We start from the raw sequence: 20,361 nt of genomic DNA, 5'->3' as shown, positions 1-20,361 counted from the left end.
TACTCCATGTAGTCAGTAACAGAGTGAACCTTGCCACCAAACTCTGTTAAACACTGTCAAAGCCATTAGCAAAAATTACTTAAGTGATCAAAATATTCAGGATTCCACACCAGCATCCATGACAGCAACCAAAATTTCAAGTGAAGAACAACACTCCTGACTGTCTTTAAAGTGGAAAAATATTTTCTATGTCCTGTTTCAAGTGAGAATTTAGATGACACTCCAGATAAAACCACAAAACTTTTTTAAGTGATAAAAATTATAAACTCATCTTCTTAGGCTACATGTCAGACTACAAAGAAGATAAACTTCAATGGCAAGCAGCATAGGACATATTTATAAAAACTATGCCAACATTTAATACGTACAACAATTTTTTCCTCTTTCATGCAAAGATAAACAATACTTAGAATTTCCTTACCTTTCTCCAGTTAATTTCTGCAGGAGTATGCTTTACTTCCAAGCTTCTTGTAACTTTATCTCTTTTTTTAATTAAAATATTTTAATGTATTAAGATTAATATAACAATGATTAATTTTTACAGTTCTCAAGGAGAGAACACACCCTTTTTCGCATATGAACTATTTTGAGATCTTAGTTTTTGTTATTATCTCCTATTTCTCAACTTCCTACAATTCTGATAAAAATGAATAAATTGCTTTTCTTAAAAAATAGAAACCATTTTCAAATTAATTATCTTAGGCATTAGTATCTGCTTGTCTTCTTAGAAATAAAATTCATATATTCCAATTCATCGGTTTTCAAAATGAAAGGTTATAACCCTGACAGCAATTGACAGTTAAGAATTCAACTGCAAACAAATTTTTCAGCTAATTAATTAAAGCCAGTGCTCTACTACACCATTTAAAAGATAATGGCTTTCAACATTAGAAACTGTCATTTCAGAAAGTGCTTATAATTAGGACACAAGATTATTACTCCCCAACAACATCCTTCTACTAGCATAGGCACAGTAGTCTACTGTTTCCTGATGAGAAAGTGACATATTTCAAGAAAAGATTATCAGAGCATATTATTTGCAATTAAGACTCCAACGTCCAAAAACGTTTTTGTTTAGGTAAATTTGCACTTTTTATTTAAGAAAAATGTACTAGTATGAGCAAATGACACATTTTACATGAACTGAGCATTATGAAACATTTTGTATGAGCTAAACATCTTCACACACAATTTCCCAATTAATTACTCCCGGAATGTCACATCAAAATTGAAAGTGTAAAAAAAACAACAAACCATGTACTTACTAATTTGTTTTCTTGCATGTATATTCTTTGCAACTTCAGACAGCCTTTAGCTATAATGATCATTCCCTCATCTGAGATCTTGTAACATTGTCCAAAATGAATGTCCTTCAATTCTCTGCATTTTGAACCCAGCTGCAATTAATGAAATTAAAGCAAGTATTTAAGTGGGGCAAAAAATAAAAAGTCACAATTTGACTAGGTGGAGGAGTAGGATTTCTTTCTGCTTCTCCACACCTTCCCACTTAAAAATTGTCTGTCAAGTTTTGTAAGTATTGTACAAGAACAAGAAAGATCGTAATTACATACATGGCAAAATAAAGTTGCTAACTAGTGAATAAAATGGATCCAAGAGTAGCACATAAGAACAAAGTTTTTCACTGGGCATATACATAAGTAGCTAACGATGCCTGTATGCTAGACCACTGGCATATTTAACGTAATTACTTCCTGGCTTACCCTACCTAAATGCTGCTTTAACACAACTCCAAGTTGATGGAACCTTCCTACCTGCCTAAGAAATAAAGGACCTTGGCCACCTTTGGCTTTCACAATGCTAAGAAGAGTTACTTAAACACTGGTTCGAAATACAACTAAGCTTAGGAGGATTAAGTCATCCAGAGGTAAAGTACAGGATGTCAAACTGGGGATTTCATTATAAAATGGTTCATTTAACCCCTGGATTTAAAAAAAAAAAAAAATAAAGCTATGTGCAGTCTCCAGACAAGTACATTTACTACACCAAGGGACTATGTCCATAAACCAATTTTCCAAGTAGAAGATGTCATATGATTATTAAATCCTGGAAGAGCACCTTCTTCCATGTTCCTCTTTGCATTTGATAAGAAGTTGAAAGACACTAAATTTACAAAAGAAATTTATGGAATAGAGAGTTACCTGCTTCAGGCCTTCATCAGTGAGTCTGTCTTGATTGCCCACATGCACTTTCTGAAGAAGAGGACACTGAGAGGCCACTGCAATAATAGAAGTGTCCGAGAGCTGCTTACACCTGTAAGCGGTATACCTTAGGAGTCCAGGACATTTAATTGCTAATATGCATACTCCTGTATCAGATACATTGCGACAATCAGAAATATTGATTTCAGTAATATTCTGGCTTCTTGATGCTATCTTTTCCAACAGCTCATCAGTGACCTGTAAAGAAAAAACATATTCGAATTTAACTTTTTTCATAAATATCTTTAATTTCATTAGCACAATTAGCTATTTGTAAGATGAAATTCTATAAGCTATTGGGAAAACGAAAAGATGTTTTCCAAAATAACAGCATACTAGTATAATCAGTTATCTTTAAAGAATTCTACTGCAAACTTTTAGAGAGTAATCGTTAATGGTCCTCTTCATATTTAAGACATAGCAATTCTCCATCCTTTAGGAAAAACAGATTTGTTTGTCCTAGTAGCACTCTACTTACATACTTTAGGTAGCATTTATAGAGAAGAAAAGGATTTATACGTCTCTGAAATGCATCAGATTCTTCCTTAGGCTTTCTCAGTAATCCCAAAACAGGTGCCAATGGACAAATACTATGGTGATGCAGGTAACAACGGGCTTATTACAATGAAAAGCTATCATAGGTAACAGTGAACAGAAGGAAAGAAAATGAAAGAATTTTGTAGCTGAAAAAAAAAGCTAATTAAAACCCAGAAGTTTACTCCTGTTTCATTTAATAATTTTAAAACAGAATACTTGAATATTTTAAGTGTTAGTCTACACTGAAAGACCATTAAATCAGATACACGCACTATCTTCCCAGAATTCTTTTAAAGAAAAAAAATCTATCTCCTTTGTACTTGTATACATTGTAGATAGCTAGTATGTCAAAAGTTTTAAAAGAAAGCAGTTCTACAAAGTAAGTAAGAAACATATTATATTCTTCATGCTCAAGCTTTTAAACTAAAGCAAAACTGAAGTTGGTAAGACACAGTGCATAGCACTTTCTCACTTCCAAGGTTTAGTTCCAAAAAAACTGAAGTGATGTAATTATTTTACCATTCAAGAATACTTAAATTAAATAATTTAAAAACTTTTCCAAGAAGGATAGTTATCTACAACAATCTAAGGCTAGACTCGGTAAAAATCTCACTATATAAAATCCATGAAGTCCAGACAAAATTCTACAATCAGTCGAAGGCCTTTTTAAGCTATGTTTTAAGACACAAACTACCTTCTGATCAGCAGGAGCCACATAAACTGAAGAAAAGTTGAACTAATTTTGTTAAAACTAACAGAGTAAGCACCAGTGAGGTGATCATCAAACTAGATCTTCAAACTAGAGCATCTTCTGAAAGCCTCACATGTGTCTTTCAACTAATACAAGATGTGACAGACTTGAGACAGCTAACCCACAACTCATTTCAAACAGTACTTATCCTCACACTATTTAACAACAAAAATATTTCAGTCAAAATAAAGTCATTTAAAAGGAGCTGATCTAAAAGTCCAGATATTTTTAGCCTCCAGTAGAAAAACTCCTGATAGCACAGACATCAGAATTTCGTGGGTTTATTTTATTTAGCTTTGGACAAGTGTGGTTTAGCTCGATGCCCAGTCATAAAATCACTCCCCCTCCTGAACTGGACAGTGGAGAGAGAGAGAAGAATGTAACAAACAGCTTGTGAGTTAAGGACGGAGAGATCACTTGGCAATTACTGTCACGGGCAAAATAGACCCAAAAAGGGGGGGAAAAGGTTTGATTTATTAAAGAAACAATAAGAGCAGGAAGATGAGAAATAAAATTGTCTTAAAAACAACTCCCCTCACCCCTCGTCTTCCTGGGACTCCCTTTCCTGCCCCCTCAACAGCACAGGGGATGGGGGTTGTAGTTAGTTCATTACAGGTGGACTTTGCTGCTGCTTCTTCTCAGGGGGAGGCCTCCTCACACTTCACACTGTGAAGTCCTTCCCACGGAAGACAGTCCCTCACAAACTTCTCCAGCATGGGTTCTTCCCATGGGCTGCAGCTCCTCACAAACTGCTCCAGCATGGAGTCTCCCATGGGGGCAGCTCCTCACACCCTGCCCCAGTGTGGGTCATCCACCAGGAATACAGTCCTTCAGGCACAGACTGCTCCAGCCTGAGTCCCTCAAGGGATCACAAGTGTAGGCACAAATATGACTTGGACCAGCCACCGTGAATAAATATGGTAGGGACAAGTTAATGCAGCTGGTAAGCTACTTCTAATTATCAGAAACAGGTGCTGTGAGTTAATCAATTGGGCTCTGGGTGATTACATAGGCAGAAGCATCATAAGAAAGTAGCTAGGAAAGGAAGGGTGGCTTTAAGTCAAATCTGTAGGTTGTACTATGTTGCCCATGTACATCTCTAAATCTTTGAATGAATATAGCTTGCACCACTACAACACACAGGTCCTGACAGCAAACCTGTTCAAGCATGGGCATTTTCCCCACAAACTCCTAGGCCCTGCCAGGAAATTGCTCCAGGATGAACTTCTTACGGAGTCTTGTCGTCTCTTTTAGGCATCCACCCGCTCCAGCATGGGGTCCTCCACAGGCTTCAAGTGGATCTCAGCTTCCCTGTGGTCCTCCATGGACAGCAGGGGGACAATCTGCTTCACCATGGTCCTCACCACGGGGAGCCTTTTCAGTGCCTAAGCACCCTCCTCCACTGACCTTGATGTCTGCAGAGATGTTTTCACATTCTCCCTCCCTGTTGCGGCTGCAGTTTTGCAACTGCACAACAACTTCTTCTCCTTCTCAAATATGTTATTCACAGAGGCTTTACCTCCATCACCAATTGGCCAGGCCTGGGTTAGGTGCAGGGTCCAGCTTAGAATTGACTGGCCCTAACCCTGTGAGCTACACAGGAAGCTTCTGGCAACTTTTTGTTTAAAGAAACCACCTATGTAGCCCCCCCTGCTAGCAAAAAACCTGGCCCAGGCAAAACCACTACAACAAGGAATAAAACTTCTAAGAACAAATTCTGAGTCATCAAAACATTTTTTTTTTTTTTTTTTTACACAATAATACCTTCCTACCTGTTGACGACTACTGAGATCCAGTTGCTTCCAAAACTGAAAATCTAAACAGAGGTCACGCCAATATTTACAGACCAATGATGCTGAAAGACAACGCTCATTCAGGGATAAATTGGAAAATATCTGTAAAGAAAGGGGAAAACAGTATCTTTGGTCAGAAGTAATCATATTTTAGACACAGAAATGTTTTACTACTAATTTGTCTTCTAAAAGCAGAGAATTGTTAATATGCATTGCAACACAAAGCTCTAGAACTTACCCCCAACTTGGTTAGTCAAGGACAGTAGCAAAAAAAACCTACATCCCAGAACAATTCACAATATTAATGTCACATTAGCACAACCAACAGCATGTATCCAACTTAAGTGCTCATTTTTAGACCAAATTTCAAATCTTCTTCTGAGGTGGCATATCTAGAGGATTAGAAACATAAATATTACCTCAATTTTACTTGCAAATCATTTAAAAGGTATTTTAATTCCTATTCTGATTCAGCTAGAAAAACTTTTCATTTCTCAACTCAATTCAAGAGAGGAATCATAAAGGTACTCAAACAGTCTTGTGGAAAGGTGGTGTGAGACAGTGAATCTGTGCTCACCCAGACATCAGTGCCTCCTGCTTCAGCCTTTCAAGTGATAGTTAAGATCTTAGTGGGTTTTTCTTCCCCTTCAAAGGAACCAAAAGATTTTCTGGGCCTCCAGGCTCCATCCTATTGAAGGATAAACACCCATGATATTCAACACTGATGGACTTATCATACCTGCCAGATATAGTCAGTTGTCAAGCTCTTGCTTAATTAAATATGCACACAGGCTCATTAAAGATCATAGAGTGAAAAGAAAATCTAAAAATGCAATGCCCAAAACATCAAAAGTCAGCTAACAGATACAGCCGGCTTTCAGTTGGACCGCATTGAATGTGCCGAACTCAAGTCAAACAGTTCAATTTTACGTCCTTGATAGATACAATTACATAAATCTCTTACAAGAGAAAGATCACGTAAACAAGTTGGTTTACCCTTAAGTCACAAAATGCAAGTAATTCCACAGTGCTATCTTTCACATATTTGCACACAACTGCAGCAATCCACAATTCTGAATCAGGTGATATTTCCATTGATTTTAATCCAGGTAAACTAAGTCCTTGCACAGCACACTTCAGACTGTCAAAGAGCAGTGTCTGACCAAGTTTAGGGGCTTTCTCCAATTTTATGAAATAAATAAATTGTAAGACAATGTATGGGGTAAGGAAAGAAGATGCTGATGATTTATATTATTGAAAGTTCCAACCAGAAAAGCTAGAAACAAAAGTTCTCCTGTGTAACTGTCTACCACTAAGTCCCTATGTGATATGCCTTAACATCTAGGTCATTACATACCTCACACTTCCTCACCGTTTCTCCGTTAGATGTACGCTGTGTATTTCAAGCTATGCATCCAAATGGACTATTTTGAACTTTTGTGCTAGCCTTTCAGTAGGAACAAGTGAAGAAAAACAAACCACTAAACACCCTATGGGACTTTTTTGCAAAATATTAGATTTAAATACCACAAACCCATGTATTAATTAGTTTCTCTGTCAGTATTTGGTAACTTTGGCCTTACTAAGCTCCTCAAAGTGCAGTCAAGTGAAGGAGATACGTAACTGTGCACACATGAATGTAACTATGAAAAATGGTAGAAGACTAGAAAATAGTGCATGCACCAAATTTCACAAAAACAAGAACTCATATCCCATAAATCAAATATAAAGCAAATATAAGAATAACTCAAGAAATAATTTTATCAAAAGACAATCCTAAATCACAAATAAATTAATTCTAAAAACCACATTCTAGGAGTTACTGATAGTGCAGTCTTAAAACCCTTCTGCCTCAAGAACAGAGGCAAGAAAATTCAGTTGATTACTAATATCATTCTTTAAAGATATTATTAACTTTAGGAGCAAGTTATAGTTTTATGAACATGACAAAATCTAGACCATAAACTCCAGGGCAGAAGCGAGATTATAAAAAGTTAATTAATCTGTATATCACATGTTTTCATTTGAAAGGTCATTCTAATCTGTCTAATTAGAAGAGTAATGATGTGAATGAAGCTTTCTTTTCTCAATAAAAACCTGTTGCATTCAAGAAGGATAATTATGAAATCGGTTTTACTACACTGTGTCAGATAGATTTGTTTGAAACCAAAAAGTTCACAGTATTAACAATAGAAGAACACTAAAATGTAAATGCAAACCTTTTATGGTGCCTAATGAACCTGATACATTCATTCTTGGAGAACTGCTCAATTGCTTCATCATCCTGGTGCAATTTTTTACAGCAATTCATTGAAGCTCCATTATCAAAAATAATTCTAAAGTACCATTTAATAAAAGGATCTTGTTTAGTACATGACATTTTACTATGAATTGTTAAACATGTTAGTGGTTAATTGCAAGCATAGAGAAGTTAAGCTTCCAGTGCTTTAATGTTTATTAAAGGTTGCTCCATTCTATTTCAGAAAATTACAGAATCATGTATTAAAGGAAGACAATGGAAATGTTGCAGATATAAAATTATTTTAGTTAACACCACAAGAACTAGATAAGTACTTGTTAAGCACTTGCTAATCGTTTAATCAATTTGCTAAGCACTTGCAAATAGCTTAGTCACCTACCACTTAAGTAAGTGGTACAGAACGCCCAAATTGCAAGAGCTGCATACCACAAATGATAAGGACCTGTTAAGACAAGACCCTGGGACCTGTTAAGACTCTGGTATATGCATTTTTTAGGTTACCCTAGCTCTTACTAAAACAAACAGACTATCTTTTTTTTCCACTAGTGTTTAACCAATCACTATGATATTAAGAAATTTTATAATAGTTAGGAACCAATCAAGGTAAAGGGCAAATTAAAAGATGGACATGTTATGCATGCTTTTGTCAGCAAACGTAGTTCTTTGTTTGAAATGCATAAAAGCCTTGAAAATTGCAACTAAGGCCGAAGCATGACTAGAGGAGATATCCTCCATGTTTCCTCGCGGTGCATAATAAAAAAGTCCAGGCATTATCTGCATTCCTGTGTAGATAAGTTCTTTCGGGGCTCCTTCAACAGAAGGACAGAGAAATATTTACTTAGCTTTGAAAAGGTTTCATGTCACTCACACATAGCCTCAACTCAATAAGGGAAACGATTCTTGAGCATCTGAGTATATGCAAAAAAGATACGAGCACTCAAGGCACACATCTCTCAAGGAAGCCTCAGTACACCGTGAAGAGAATGAAGTTAAAATTGCTCTTGTGATTAACAAAAAAATGTGTAGCTATAAAAAGTGATGGTGTGATTTCACATTACAGAAAGATTCTTACGACAAGCTGCTATTAGTAAGAACAGTCTATTGGTCCCTTGCTCTTTGTTACCTGGATTTTTGCGCTGGAATTATTGACTATACGCAGATAAAGTCTTTTGAGGCAGCTGATCCTGAGGAAAAGTTTTGCAATGTTACATTGCTGTTAGATTAACCAGCTGAATCCACTCACTATACCATTGCATGATCACTCTACAGAGCACAAAGCTAGTGGCAGAAACACATGGTCAGAAGCTATAAAATTGAGAGCTACGCTACCCTTAACAGACACTTGCTAATGGACCGACTTAGCTGTAATGTAAAACATAAATTTAGTTTCTAAGAAATTACAGGAGATGTTGCTACCATAACTTTCATACTAATGGAAAGAAAGAGTCTGACAGAAAAGCAGAATAACTCTACTTGAAGGGGTTTTCAAAGTTTTAGTGAAGACAGTTGTACGGCTGGGAGTAAAAGACACCTGTGCTGCTTCTGAATCACCACAAAAGTTTGAAAAGAGACACTAGAACACAGCAAAATCTGTGAAAGATCAAACACAGGTCAGACACCCTGACCAAAAGAAACAAATTAATAGGAACTGAAATCAAGAGTTATGTTCCATTTACTTTGCAATCAAATACTGCACCATTTGTAATCTATTAGATTTCTTTATGCAGTAATATATATAGTCTTGGGTGTGTAGAGCAATCCAAGCAACACCTAAATAACATTAAGAAAAGTTTTATCAGCCATGGGGTGTGAGTGACAAGGCATCTATCTGTCTCTAGGAAAAGCAGAAACTTCATTTCAATATATTAGCCTTCTCCACTAGTAACTCACTCCCTAACATGACAACCTTACAACATAACAATGCTTACATGGAAGCTACCTTTCACACACACCTGTGGAAAGCAAAATACTTATTTACTGTGCAACAAATCACAATGAGTGGTTGCTTGGTACTTAGTTGCCAGCTGGGATTAAATGATGACCATATGACACAATTAAAAAAAAAAAAAGAAAGAAAAAGCAGGTGAGCAGATTGGTTCCATCTGCTAGAATTAAGGGCAGGCTTCTCAAAAACACTGTAGAAGGAGCTAGACTACAGAGAGACTAAAAAGACAAAAATCATTGTGTAAGGTAGAGAACATTAAAAAAATAACCTTGAAAGTAGAGATACAAATGAGATACTAGGTCAATATAAAATAGAAAAACATACGGAAAAAACATGTAAACTAGTCCACAGGTGAGATGGACATGACATACCTTCACTACTAAAAGAACTGGTTTATGGCAATTACAGACTGATATTTTTGAGAAAGTGAAACTGAGTACTAAAGTGACCACAGAAAAGTACTGATACTATTGACCAGAAAAAGTGTTTGAGCCATACTAATCAAGCCAGTCCAGTTTCAAAGCCTAAACCAACAGAATATCAGAAATTATTCCAATAGTTCTGAAAAATACTGTTTGCCACTATAAGACAAAGTTCAATTCCACAACCACCAAATAGATTAAATTCAGATATGATAATCTTAAATATTTACCAGAAGGTTCAATAGCGCACCTGTGAAATATGATGTACCCTTCCTTACTAACACATTGATATGTACCTAAAAAATAACAACAAAAAAAATCCCAAACCAACCAAAAACCCCTCAAAACTATTTTTTTTTTTTGTGCACAGCAGATCAGTAGATTGCTACTGTCTGGCAACAAGAGTCAAAGAAGTACTTTCTACATCGGGGTTGTAGAACTAGCAGCATAAGAACAGGATGAGTCACTTGTCTCACGCTCCATCATCATGCTCTGCTTGAAGTTTAACCATCTGACCCCAGAGTAAACTGTTTTAATACTGGAACCCTATTCCCCCAAATTTGAAGGCTCGCTTGTATGGAAACACATCATAGGCTTAATTTTCAGATGGACTCATCTTTTTAGCCAAGATTTAGCTGACTAGATCCACAGAGCAGCTTTAAAAACAGAAAGACTTTCTCAGAACAGTGTTAGAGGAATCAAAAGGCATCAAAGGTACAGGAAAGAGACTGTTCTTTGAAAACAAAGAGCAAGCAGTTATAAAAGCATGTAGTTTAAGAGGCCTACTCAGGCTGACTGTGAAACTAGTGAAGCCAAAATTGGCTCAAAATACACAGGTATACTATTTGTTTTCCCAGTCAATATTGCAAACTTGTCTATGGAACTCTGACCTACACAGCAGCACTAAATACAGTGACAGCCCCTTCTGCTTAGTACTCTATCACTTATAGAAGAAGCTACCTACAAAGGACAAGTTACCAGGTTAACAGGTAGAAGTAAAAATGTTTATGTGGGAACTTCTTAAGTAGTTTTGTCTTCACCTCCTGTTGGAGACTCACAGTGCTATTTACAACGACAAACCAAAAAATAAAAAAAAAAAAAAAAAAGGAGGGGAAAAAAATACCCCAAGAAAAGGAAAAACAGGCACTGATGCCTACTTATCTCCCAAATACCAAGTGAGCAAGGGCGGCTGCTCAGGCAGTCGCGGTGACAAGGGCACTCCATGTCCCGGCAGGCCGCCTCGCCGGTGGTGACAAGACCCGGCCAGAGATGGTAGGGCAGGGCCGGCTGCCTCAGGCTCCCACACTCCGCCGAAGCGGCCCACAGCCTTCCAGGGAACAGACCCAGCCCGAGGCTGCGTGGCTTCCTCCCGTCTCGTCCCCTCCTGTCCCTCTCCTCACGACCCACCTTGAGGAGGATGGAGGGCGGCAGCTGGTTAATGTCCAGGGCCGGCGCCGACAGTTGCTCTCCGCTGCAGTCACCGAGATGCTCCCGCGGCTCCTCGCAGCCTCTCTCCTCCTTCGCTTCCTCCTCCTCCGGCGCGGGCTGCGGTGAGGCGGGCTGCGGTGAGGCGGGCTGCGGTGAGGCGGGCTGCGGTGAGGCGGGCTGCGGTGAGGCGGGCTGCGGTGAGGCGGGCTGCCCCTCGTCGCTGCTGTCGCCGGCGGCGCCATGGGCCGGCGCGCTCCCGCCGCCCGCCGGGCAGCCGTCGGCGGTGGGCAGGGCGCAGAGCTGCGCCTCTGCCGGGCACTGGCAGTCAGCGGCTTCAGGCTCCGCGGCGGCCGCGCTGCGCGCCTGCTTGCAGGGCGGGCAGGCGGGCAGGCCAGCACCTTTGCGCTTGCATATCATCTCCGAGGCGACCTCACCGGGCGGGCTCGCCGGCCCCAGCATTTCCCGCACCGGCGCGGGCAGCAGGCCCGACAGGAGGAGGCCCTGGCAACGGCCCCGCGGCTCCCAGGCGGCGGGGGGGAGGCGGAGGAGGCAGCGGGCGGCGCGCTGTTCGGCGGCAGCAAAGGTGGCGTAAGGCGGCGGGGTCAGCAGGGGATCCCCGGCGGACAGGGGCTGCTCTGAAGCGGGCGGGCTGGCGCTGTGCACGATGAAACAGAGCATGCAGGGCCCGCGCAGGAAGCAGCTCCGGCTGCGCGGCGACACCTTCCTCCCTCGGCGGCAGCGGCGGTCCCGGCTCAGGCTGTTTGCCTCCTTCGAGAGCAGGTGGCCCATATAGGAGGCGGCAGAGGCGGAATGGCCCGCGGGGTGTCACCTGCGGGTGGCGGCGGCAGGCGCTGTCATGCTTCCGGCGGGAGTGGCAGGTGGCGGGGCTGGGCCAGGAGAGCACAGGACAGGACAAGACGCGGCGGAGGGGCTGGTTCCGGGACGCGGCGCCGGGAGGGAGAAGCTTCCGCTACCGCTGCCCTGACCTCCCCAGGGTGAGGCGAGGGGCGGTGCTTCGCGGCTTGGCAGCCGCTCGGTGGTACTGCCGCCAGCGGCGGGGCTGAGAGCTGAAGGGGAGCGGGCTGGCGGGGCGCTGCCCACGGCGGTGTCGCTGCGAAGGCGCTGATGACTGCCAGCACCCGCCTCCCGCGCGTGTGGGTGCAGAGGCGCTGCGCGCCCCTCGCGTCCAAACAGGCAGGGTACGTGCCTGGCTTAAACCTCTGTTTAAATACAGATTTATAGAGATGGTATATAAGCATGTAATATATGTGTGTATGTGCTATAAATAGATAGTGTGTATGTAACCTGAATTAAATTGCGGGGAGGAGGGCTCTTACTGGTGTCTCAATGTATGCAGCTCTGCAGGACTGCAGCTGTGTTTTTGTAGTGGCAAGGTAATACAAGCATTGAGACCTTCAAAAGATTTGATTTGAGATTCAGATTTTCTCTGTGTGCTTTCTACCCACCAACACATTCCAAAAAAAAAACCTGGTTTCAACTGCTTTACATAATTGTCCAGCCAGAACCAGGCCCACCACTGAGTGCCTGACTCTTGAGGGTGCTCATCCCTAACCACTGTACCTCAACTGCAGGTGCCCAGAGTGTAGCATGGAAGTAAGGGATGGACACTTGGGATGAATGTGAAACTGTCATCAGAAGCTGTGGGGTGGCAACTAGGAAAGCTAAAGCCTCATTGGATTTGTGCTTTGCAAGGGGGGTCAAAGACAACAAAAAGGGCTTCAAATAGACTGCAGATAAAACTAATGCTAGAGGCATGGTTTGACATGACAGCCTTTTCTGGTAAAGGGGAAGGGGCTGTAAAGACAGCTCCTGTAAGAAGTAGCTTGCAACTCTCCCCAGCTCTGAGCCAGACCCACTTCTGGAGCTGAGCCAATTAGATGCCTCCAAAATCATTTCTAAGAAGAAGCTGGAAGAGGAAGTTTCTTCCTTCATCTTCCTCCATCTTTTTCCTTCTTCTTCTGCCCCTTCTTTTTCTGGCTGGTGGTGGTGTGAGGAGTAGGAACAGTGAGAGAAACAACCATGCGGACTCCGAGGTCAGTGATGAAAGAGAGGAGGAGGTGTGCTGGAGCAGAGACTCTCCTGCATTCTATGGAGAGAACTGGTGAAGCTGAGATTTATTTTCATCTTTTTAAAGATCCCACATCAGCAGTAGAGGCTCATTTTAATAATGACACCATATCAGGGGCAGAGACTAATTTTGCTAAAGCTTTCCCTGGACGAGGGGCAGCAATTCACTTCATTAAAGGCCCCGAGCCAGGGACAGTCCGGCCGTGTCCTGTGGGGGGGACCCAACCACTTGACTGCAGACCCTGAGCCAGGGGCAGTGATCTTCTTTTTTAAAACTATGGCCGGAGCAGGCCGTGTCCCGAGGAAGTGACCCAATATCCACAGCTGTAACTGTGGGGAGGAACCCACAACAAAGCAGCTCATTAAACTTATGCCCAGAAGAGGCCTTGTCCTGAGAGAGGGACCCTGTAACTGCTGCAACCGTGGCAAAGAATCCATGCCAGAGATATTCATCAAGTACTGCGTCCTGTGTGAGGGACCCTGTATCGGCAGAAGCCACAGCTGTTGGGAACAACCCACACCAGAGAAGTTCATTAGGGACTGTGTCCCGGGGGAGGAACCCTGTATTGGAGCAGGGGAGGAATGCCAGGAGTCGTCCTCATCTGAGAAGACAGAAGCAGCAGAGCCCATCTGTGAGAGACTGACCATATTCCCCATTCCCTGCCCCCCTGAGCCGTTGATGGGGAAGGAGATAGAGAGATTGGGAGCAGTGAGCTCCCAATGGGGAAGAAAGGAGGGATGGGGGAGGGAGATCTTAAAGTGCCAGTTGTCATTTTCTCATTATCCTACTCCCTTTTTGCTCTTATTCCGTTCTGTTTCTTGTAGAATAAACTTTCCTACTTTCCTCTCAAAGTCGAGTACTTGAGTCTGTTTTGCCCAGAACCGTAACTGGCAGCAAGCCCTCACTGCCCTTGTCTTAATCCACAACAACCTTGCTTATCTTTTTACTCCCATTTCACTGGGGCCTCCACCATCCTAATGAGGGTGGGGGTGAATGGGGGCACCGAGCGAGGGACTGTCATGGTGCTGCTGTGCTAGCTGGGCCAAACCATGACAGCAATGTAGGCCCACTGTTGAATGAGGCGGGTGCCCGGGTGACAGAGGATACAGAGAAGGCAGAGTTTCTGAATGCCTTCCTTGCCTCTGTCTATACTGCTGGAGACTGTCCTCAGGAGACCCAGACTCCAGAGGAAGTTAGGTTAAAGAAGGAATTTTGTTTGTTTGATGAGGACTGGGTTAAGGATCAGTTGAGGAATCTGGATGATCCATGGGATGCACCAGCATTGCTAAACTACTCTCCATCAGTAAGCTATGGAGAACAGGAGAGGAACCTGAGGACTGGACAAAAGCAAATGTCACTCCAGTCTTCAACAAGGGTGAGAAGGGTAACTTCAGACCAGTCAGACTCACCTCCATCCCTGGAAAGCTGCTGGAACTGATGCTGTGAAGAAGCCAGTCAGGACTCAATAGTCAATGAGACTATTAAGCAGGTGTTCTTTATGTAGTGCTGGAGAACACAGGGGATTTCTCCACCAAACATGCCCACATCAGCCTTTGGATTTTCAGCTTATATTTACAACAAACATGAATATTCATCTTATTTCCAGGAAAGGGCCCACCTATAGTCCTGTCTTTGTCCACCCAAGTTACGCATCTCTTGTTTCTTTCGGTGTGCTCTTGCTTCCTTCAGTGGTCATTAGGGATTGCTGTTGGATTAAGATCCACACTTTCCTTGCAATGTATTTTTATTCCTGCGTCCTTGGATGAGATGAAGACTGGCCTAAAAACCTCTGCCATCCCACATAACAGTTTTGTTTAGGGCTAGGCAGGCCTTGTAATTATCAGTGGTATACAATGTCCAAATGTTCAAATGTAGAACTAACATAATAGCTTCGCCATAATAATTTTGTTCAGGTACATATCAGTCTTGCAACTATAAGGGCTAAGCATTAATAACTTCATTTAGGTACATACCAGTCTTGAAACTATCAGCACTAAACAGTAGTTAAGTTACAAGAAATAGCTGTGTCTTTCTAACAGCTCTGTGGGCTTACAAGACTAGCAGTTTCATAAAACTATATGTGCAATTTTCTAACTAATATTGTAAGTTTTAATAAGCAAGCTTCCATAACCTAAACTTACCTGTCTGCCTATGAATCAGATGACTTATCCTCAGTGCTGTCTCCAAGCATTTAAAGGACAAGAGGGTTGTTAGGAGCAGTTAACATGGTTTACCAAAGGGAAGTTATGTTTGACCAACCTGATAGCCTTTGATGAAGACATAACCAGGTGGGTAGATGGTGGTAGTGCAGTGGATGCAGTTTATGTCCATTTCAGTAAAGCATTTGACAGCGTCTCTCACAGCATCCTCACAGCACAACTGAGAAAGTGTGGGCTGGATTATCAGGTAGTGAGGTGAATCATTAACTGGTTAAAGGGAAGAAGGCCAAGAGTTATAAACAATCAGACAGGGTCTACTTGGAGGCCTATATCTAGTGCAATCGGGTTGGTGCTGGGACCGATACTGTTCAATAATTCATTAATGACCTTGAGGAGGGAACAGAGAGCACTGTCAGCAAGTTTGCTGATGATACTAAACTGGGAGGAGTGTCTGACACCTCAGAAGACTGTGCTCTCACTCATGGAGATCTGGACAGGCTGGAGAGTTGAGCAGAGAAAAATACAGATAAATTCAACAAGGGCAAGTGTAGAGTCTTGCATCTGGGAAAGAACAACCCCATGTACTAGTACAGGTTGGGGAATGAACTCTTAGAGAGTAGTGTAGGGGAAAGGGACCTGGAGGTCTTGGTGGACAGCAGGATGACCAGAAGCCAGCAATGTGCCCTCATGGCCAAGAAAGCCAATGGCATCCTGGGGTGTATTAGAAGGTGTAGTGGTTTTGCCTGGGCCATGTTTTTTTGGTAGCAGGAGGAGCTACAGGAGTGGCTTCTTTAAACAAGGAGATGCTAGAAGTTTCCCCTGTAGCTGACCAGTCAATTCTAAGATGGACCTTGCAGCTGATCCGGGCCTGGGCAATTAGTAGTTGAGGTAATGCCTCTGTGAATAACATATTTAAGAAGAAGTTGTTGCGCCCGTTGCAAAACACCAGCAGCAACAGAGAGTGAGATTATGAAAACATCTCCACAGACACCAAGGTCAGTGGAGATGGAGGGGGAGGAGGTGCTTAGGCCCTGAAAAAAAGACTCCCCTATCTGTTGTTGTGGTTTGGCCCAGCTAGCATAGCAGCATTATGACAGTCTCTCGCTCAGTGCCCCCCATTCACCCCACCCTCGTTAGGATGGCAGAAGCCCCAGCAAAATGGGAGTAAAAAGATAAGCAAGGTTTATAAGAAAAAACCACTTTACTGTGAGGGTGACGGAGCAGTGGAACAGGCTGCCCAGAGGGCTTGTGGAGTCTCCATCCTTGGAGGTCTTCAAGACCCGCCTGGACATGTTCGTATGCGACCTGATCTAGATGAACCTGCTTCTGCAAGGGGGTTGTACTAGATGATCTCCAAAGGTCCCTTCCAACCCCTACCATTCTATGATTCTAGGATTCTATGAAGGTTTTTGTGGATTAAGACAAGGGCAGTGGGGGTCGCTGCCAATTATGGTTCCGGGCAAAACAGACTCCAGTACTCAACTTAGAGAGGAAAGTAAGAAACTTTATTCTACAAGAAACATAACGGAATAAAAGCAAAAAGGGAGTAGGATAATGAGAAAATGACAACTGGCACTTTAAGATCTCCCCCCATCCCTCCTTTCTTCCCCATTGGGAGCTCACTGCTCCCGATATTTCTACCTCCTCCCCTCTCAATGGCTCAGGGGCCAGGGAATGGGGGATGTGGTCAGTCTCTCACAGATGAGCTCTGCTGCTTCTGTCTTCTCAGATGAGGACGACTCCTGGCATTCTTCCCCTGCTCCAACACAGAGTTCCTCCCCGGGACACAGTCCTTAACAAACTTCTCTAGTGTGAGTTGTTCCCAGCAGCTGTGGCTTCTTCTGATACAGGGTCCTTCACACGGGACATGGCCTGCTCCAGCCATAGTTTTAATGAAGAAAATCACTGCCCCTGGCTCAGGGTCTGCAGTGAAGTGATTGGGTCCCTCCCACGGGACATGGCTTCCTCCGACTGAAAGCTTCCCTATTCGGAACTTTCTCTCTGTGTACCGGACGGCGATCACCCCAAGGAAGACGAGAGACCAGCTTGCTGCAAACGCACGAGGTGGCTTTATTTCGAAGCTCCGGGCCGCCTCATACCTCACGCAGGAGATAGAGGAGGCGACCCCGAGGCCCCGGCGGGGAGGGTTTATATAGAGTAGGGAGGAGAGCGGAAAATTCCAGCACATCTGCGCAGCTCCATTCGATACAAGCCCCAACCATACCAAAACAAACCCCAACATGCCCAGACATGCCCAAACGAGCCAAACAAGCCCAAACAAGCCCCAACCCAGGTCACCCTGATAGCATATGTGGGGGGGGTAATGTCCTTAGTTTTACCCTGCGGTTTCTGACGCCATTTTGGTTCAATTTTTTCCTTTCACGACCATAGTCCCTGTCCCTGGCATGGGGCCTTTTAATGAAGTGAATCACTGCCCCTGGTCCAGGGTCAGCTTTAGCAAAATGAGTCTCCACCACTGATGCAGGGTCTTTAAAGAAATGAAAATAAATCTCAGCTTCACCAGTCCGCTACATAGAATGCAGGAGAGTCTCTGCTCTATCACACCTCCTCCTCTCTTTCATCACTGACCTTAGCCAGAAGAAGAAGGGGACAGAAGAAGGAAGAAACAGGAAGAAAAAGGAGGAAGAAGCCTCCTCTTCCAGCTTCTTCTTAAAAAGTGATCGTGGAGGTGTCTAATTTGCTCAGCCCCAGCAGTGGGTCTGGCTCAGAGCTGGGGAGAGTTTTGAGCAACTACTTACAGGAGCCATCTTGACAGCCTCTTCCCCCCTTACCAGAAACGGCTGTCATGTCAAACCATGACACCTGTGGTGAAGACCATGGTAAGGCAGCTGTGCACCTGCTGTCCGTGGAGGCCACCAGAGAGCAGAGATCCACTCACTGCCCCTGGACGAGCCCACACCGGAGCAGGTGGATACCTGAAGGAGGCTGTGACTCTGTGGAGCAAGTTCCTGAATGGACCTGGAAGCCCGCAGGGAGACAGGAGCCCACACCACAGCATCTTTCTCCTGTCCAGTTTCGGGGGGGGGGAGGGATATGACTTATGACTTGGTGGGCACCTGGCTAAATCACCACAGAAGGGTTGTGGGAAGTAGGTCGGGAGTGGTTCTTCTCCTCCTCTACTCTGCCCTCATGAGACCACATCTGGAATATTTTGTCCATTTCTGGGCTCCTCAGTTCAAGGAGTACAGGGAGAGGGTTCAGCACAGGGCCACCAAGATGATGAAGGGAGTGGAACATCCCCCTTGTGATGAAAGGCTGAGGGAGCTGGGGCTCTTCAGCTTGGAGAAGAGGAGACTGAGGGGTGACCTCATTAATGTTTACAAATACATAAAGGGTAGATGTCAGGAGAATGGACCCAGGCCGTTCTCAGTGATGTCCAATGGTAGGTCAAGGGGCAATGGGTACAAGCTGGAACACAAGAGATTCCAAAGAAACAGGGAAAAATGTCATCAGTGTGAGAGTGACAGAGCACTGGAACAGGCTGCCCAGATGTGTTGTGGAGTCTCCTCTGGGCACTTTCCAAACCCACCTGGATGAGTTCCTGTGTGACCTACTGTAGGTGGCCTGCTCTGGCAGGGATGTTGGACTGGGTGATCTTTTGAGGTCTCTTCCAGCCCTTAAGATTCTGTGATTTACTGTGATTTATTGTCACATACTAGTACTTCCTGCAGAAATACTGATGAGGGTGCCCAACTATGTTTCTTTCATGTCTGATATTTTGAGATCTATACACACTAAGCATACATATACATCTCATATATAAAATTCTTCCCATTTCTCTAATATTTTCCTTGAATTGATGCATCTCTACTATCTCCTTTTGAAATAAGTTGGCTAGTACAGAACATAGACAAGGACACATCTTATGTCATCTTTACAAATCAATTTAACCTTACGATAATTTTCCTACCTATCTTTTGTAATTTTTTTGCTGATAAGTAAAGCTCAGTCCTTGAATTTCGTCTTTGGGACATTGTTCCTGAGGGGTTTTTTTTTTGCTATAAAGGTTGCAGAATGAAATAAGGAAAACCAAAATGATGAATAGTCAGTTTTCATACTTTACTAATTCCATTTGTTCTTTGTCACTTAGCTGGTAACAAGGTTTAGGCTTAAATATGACAGCAGAGATGTTCTACTGGCAGTTTTATTGGAAGATATTAAAACTGTAAATATCTGCAAAACAACTTCTGCTGATGCAATGTAGTGCATGTGATTTGTCTGCTACAACAAAAGAAATGAGGAATGAGTTTTGACTGTTCACTGAGCAGGTGTGAGAAACAGACACAATAATATTTAAAGTAAACTTTAGCTCAAGGTTTATATATTTGCAAACAGAAAAGGACATGTGGGGGATGTGATGTTTGGAGGCCATCTTGGGCACAAAGATCATGAAATTGTGAGAATCATATAGTTGTTTTGGTTGGAAAAGACCTTTAGGATCATTGAGTCCAACAACTAACCTCACACTGCCAAGCCCATCAATAAACCATATCCCTCAGCACCTCATCTATGTGTCTTTTAAATAATTCTAGGGATGGTGACTCCAACACCTCCCCCTACCATTCTATGAATCTAGGTAAGAGTATTCCCCACCTTCACACCCCACTTAGTTTAGATCAAGCATAAAAAAATAGATTATTTCTTTGTAGGTGCATGAAAGAATGTTTGGATGATGATTTGTTTTGGTTTTCTTAAAAAAAAATACAGCATAGTGTAAATATGTCAGGTGAAATGCAC

General features: G+C 42.9%; 1 protein-coding gene across 1 annotated transcript in view; it reads right to left on the bottom strand.

Annotated features, from left to right (window-relative positions):
* The window catches only part of FBXL17 (F-box and leucine rich repeat protein 17), a 270,206-nt gene extending 257,869 nt beyond the window's left edge, over positions 1-12,337 (bottom strand). Inside the window, exons 1-4 of the mRNA XM_062017981.1 lie at positions 11,335-12,337; positions 5,280-5,402; positions 2,160-2,417; positions 1,266-1,397 (exon numbers count right to left, since the gene is read on the bottom strand). Coding sequence (XP_061873965.1) covers positions 1,266-1,397; positions 2,160-2,417; positions 5,280-5,402; positions 11,335-12,144 — 1,323 coding nt within the window. The 5' untranslated portion in view covers positions 12,145-12,337. The remainder of the gene's footprint in view (positions 1-1,265; positions 1,398-2,159; positions 2,418-5,279; positions 5,403-11,334) is intronic.
* Between the last annotated feature and the right edge of the window lie 8,024 nt (positions 12,338-20,361).

The sequence above is a fragment of the Colius striatus genome, chromosome Z (assembly GCF_028858725.1).
Source record: "Colius striatus isolate bColStr4 chromosome Z, bColStr4.1.hap1, whole genome shotgun sequence".
NCBI classification, from domain to species: Eukaryota; Metazoa; Chordata; class Aves; order Coliiformes; family Coliidae; genus Colius; species Colius striatus.
This window is presented reverse-complemented; position numbering and strand designations above follow the sequence as displayed.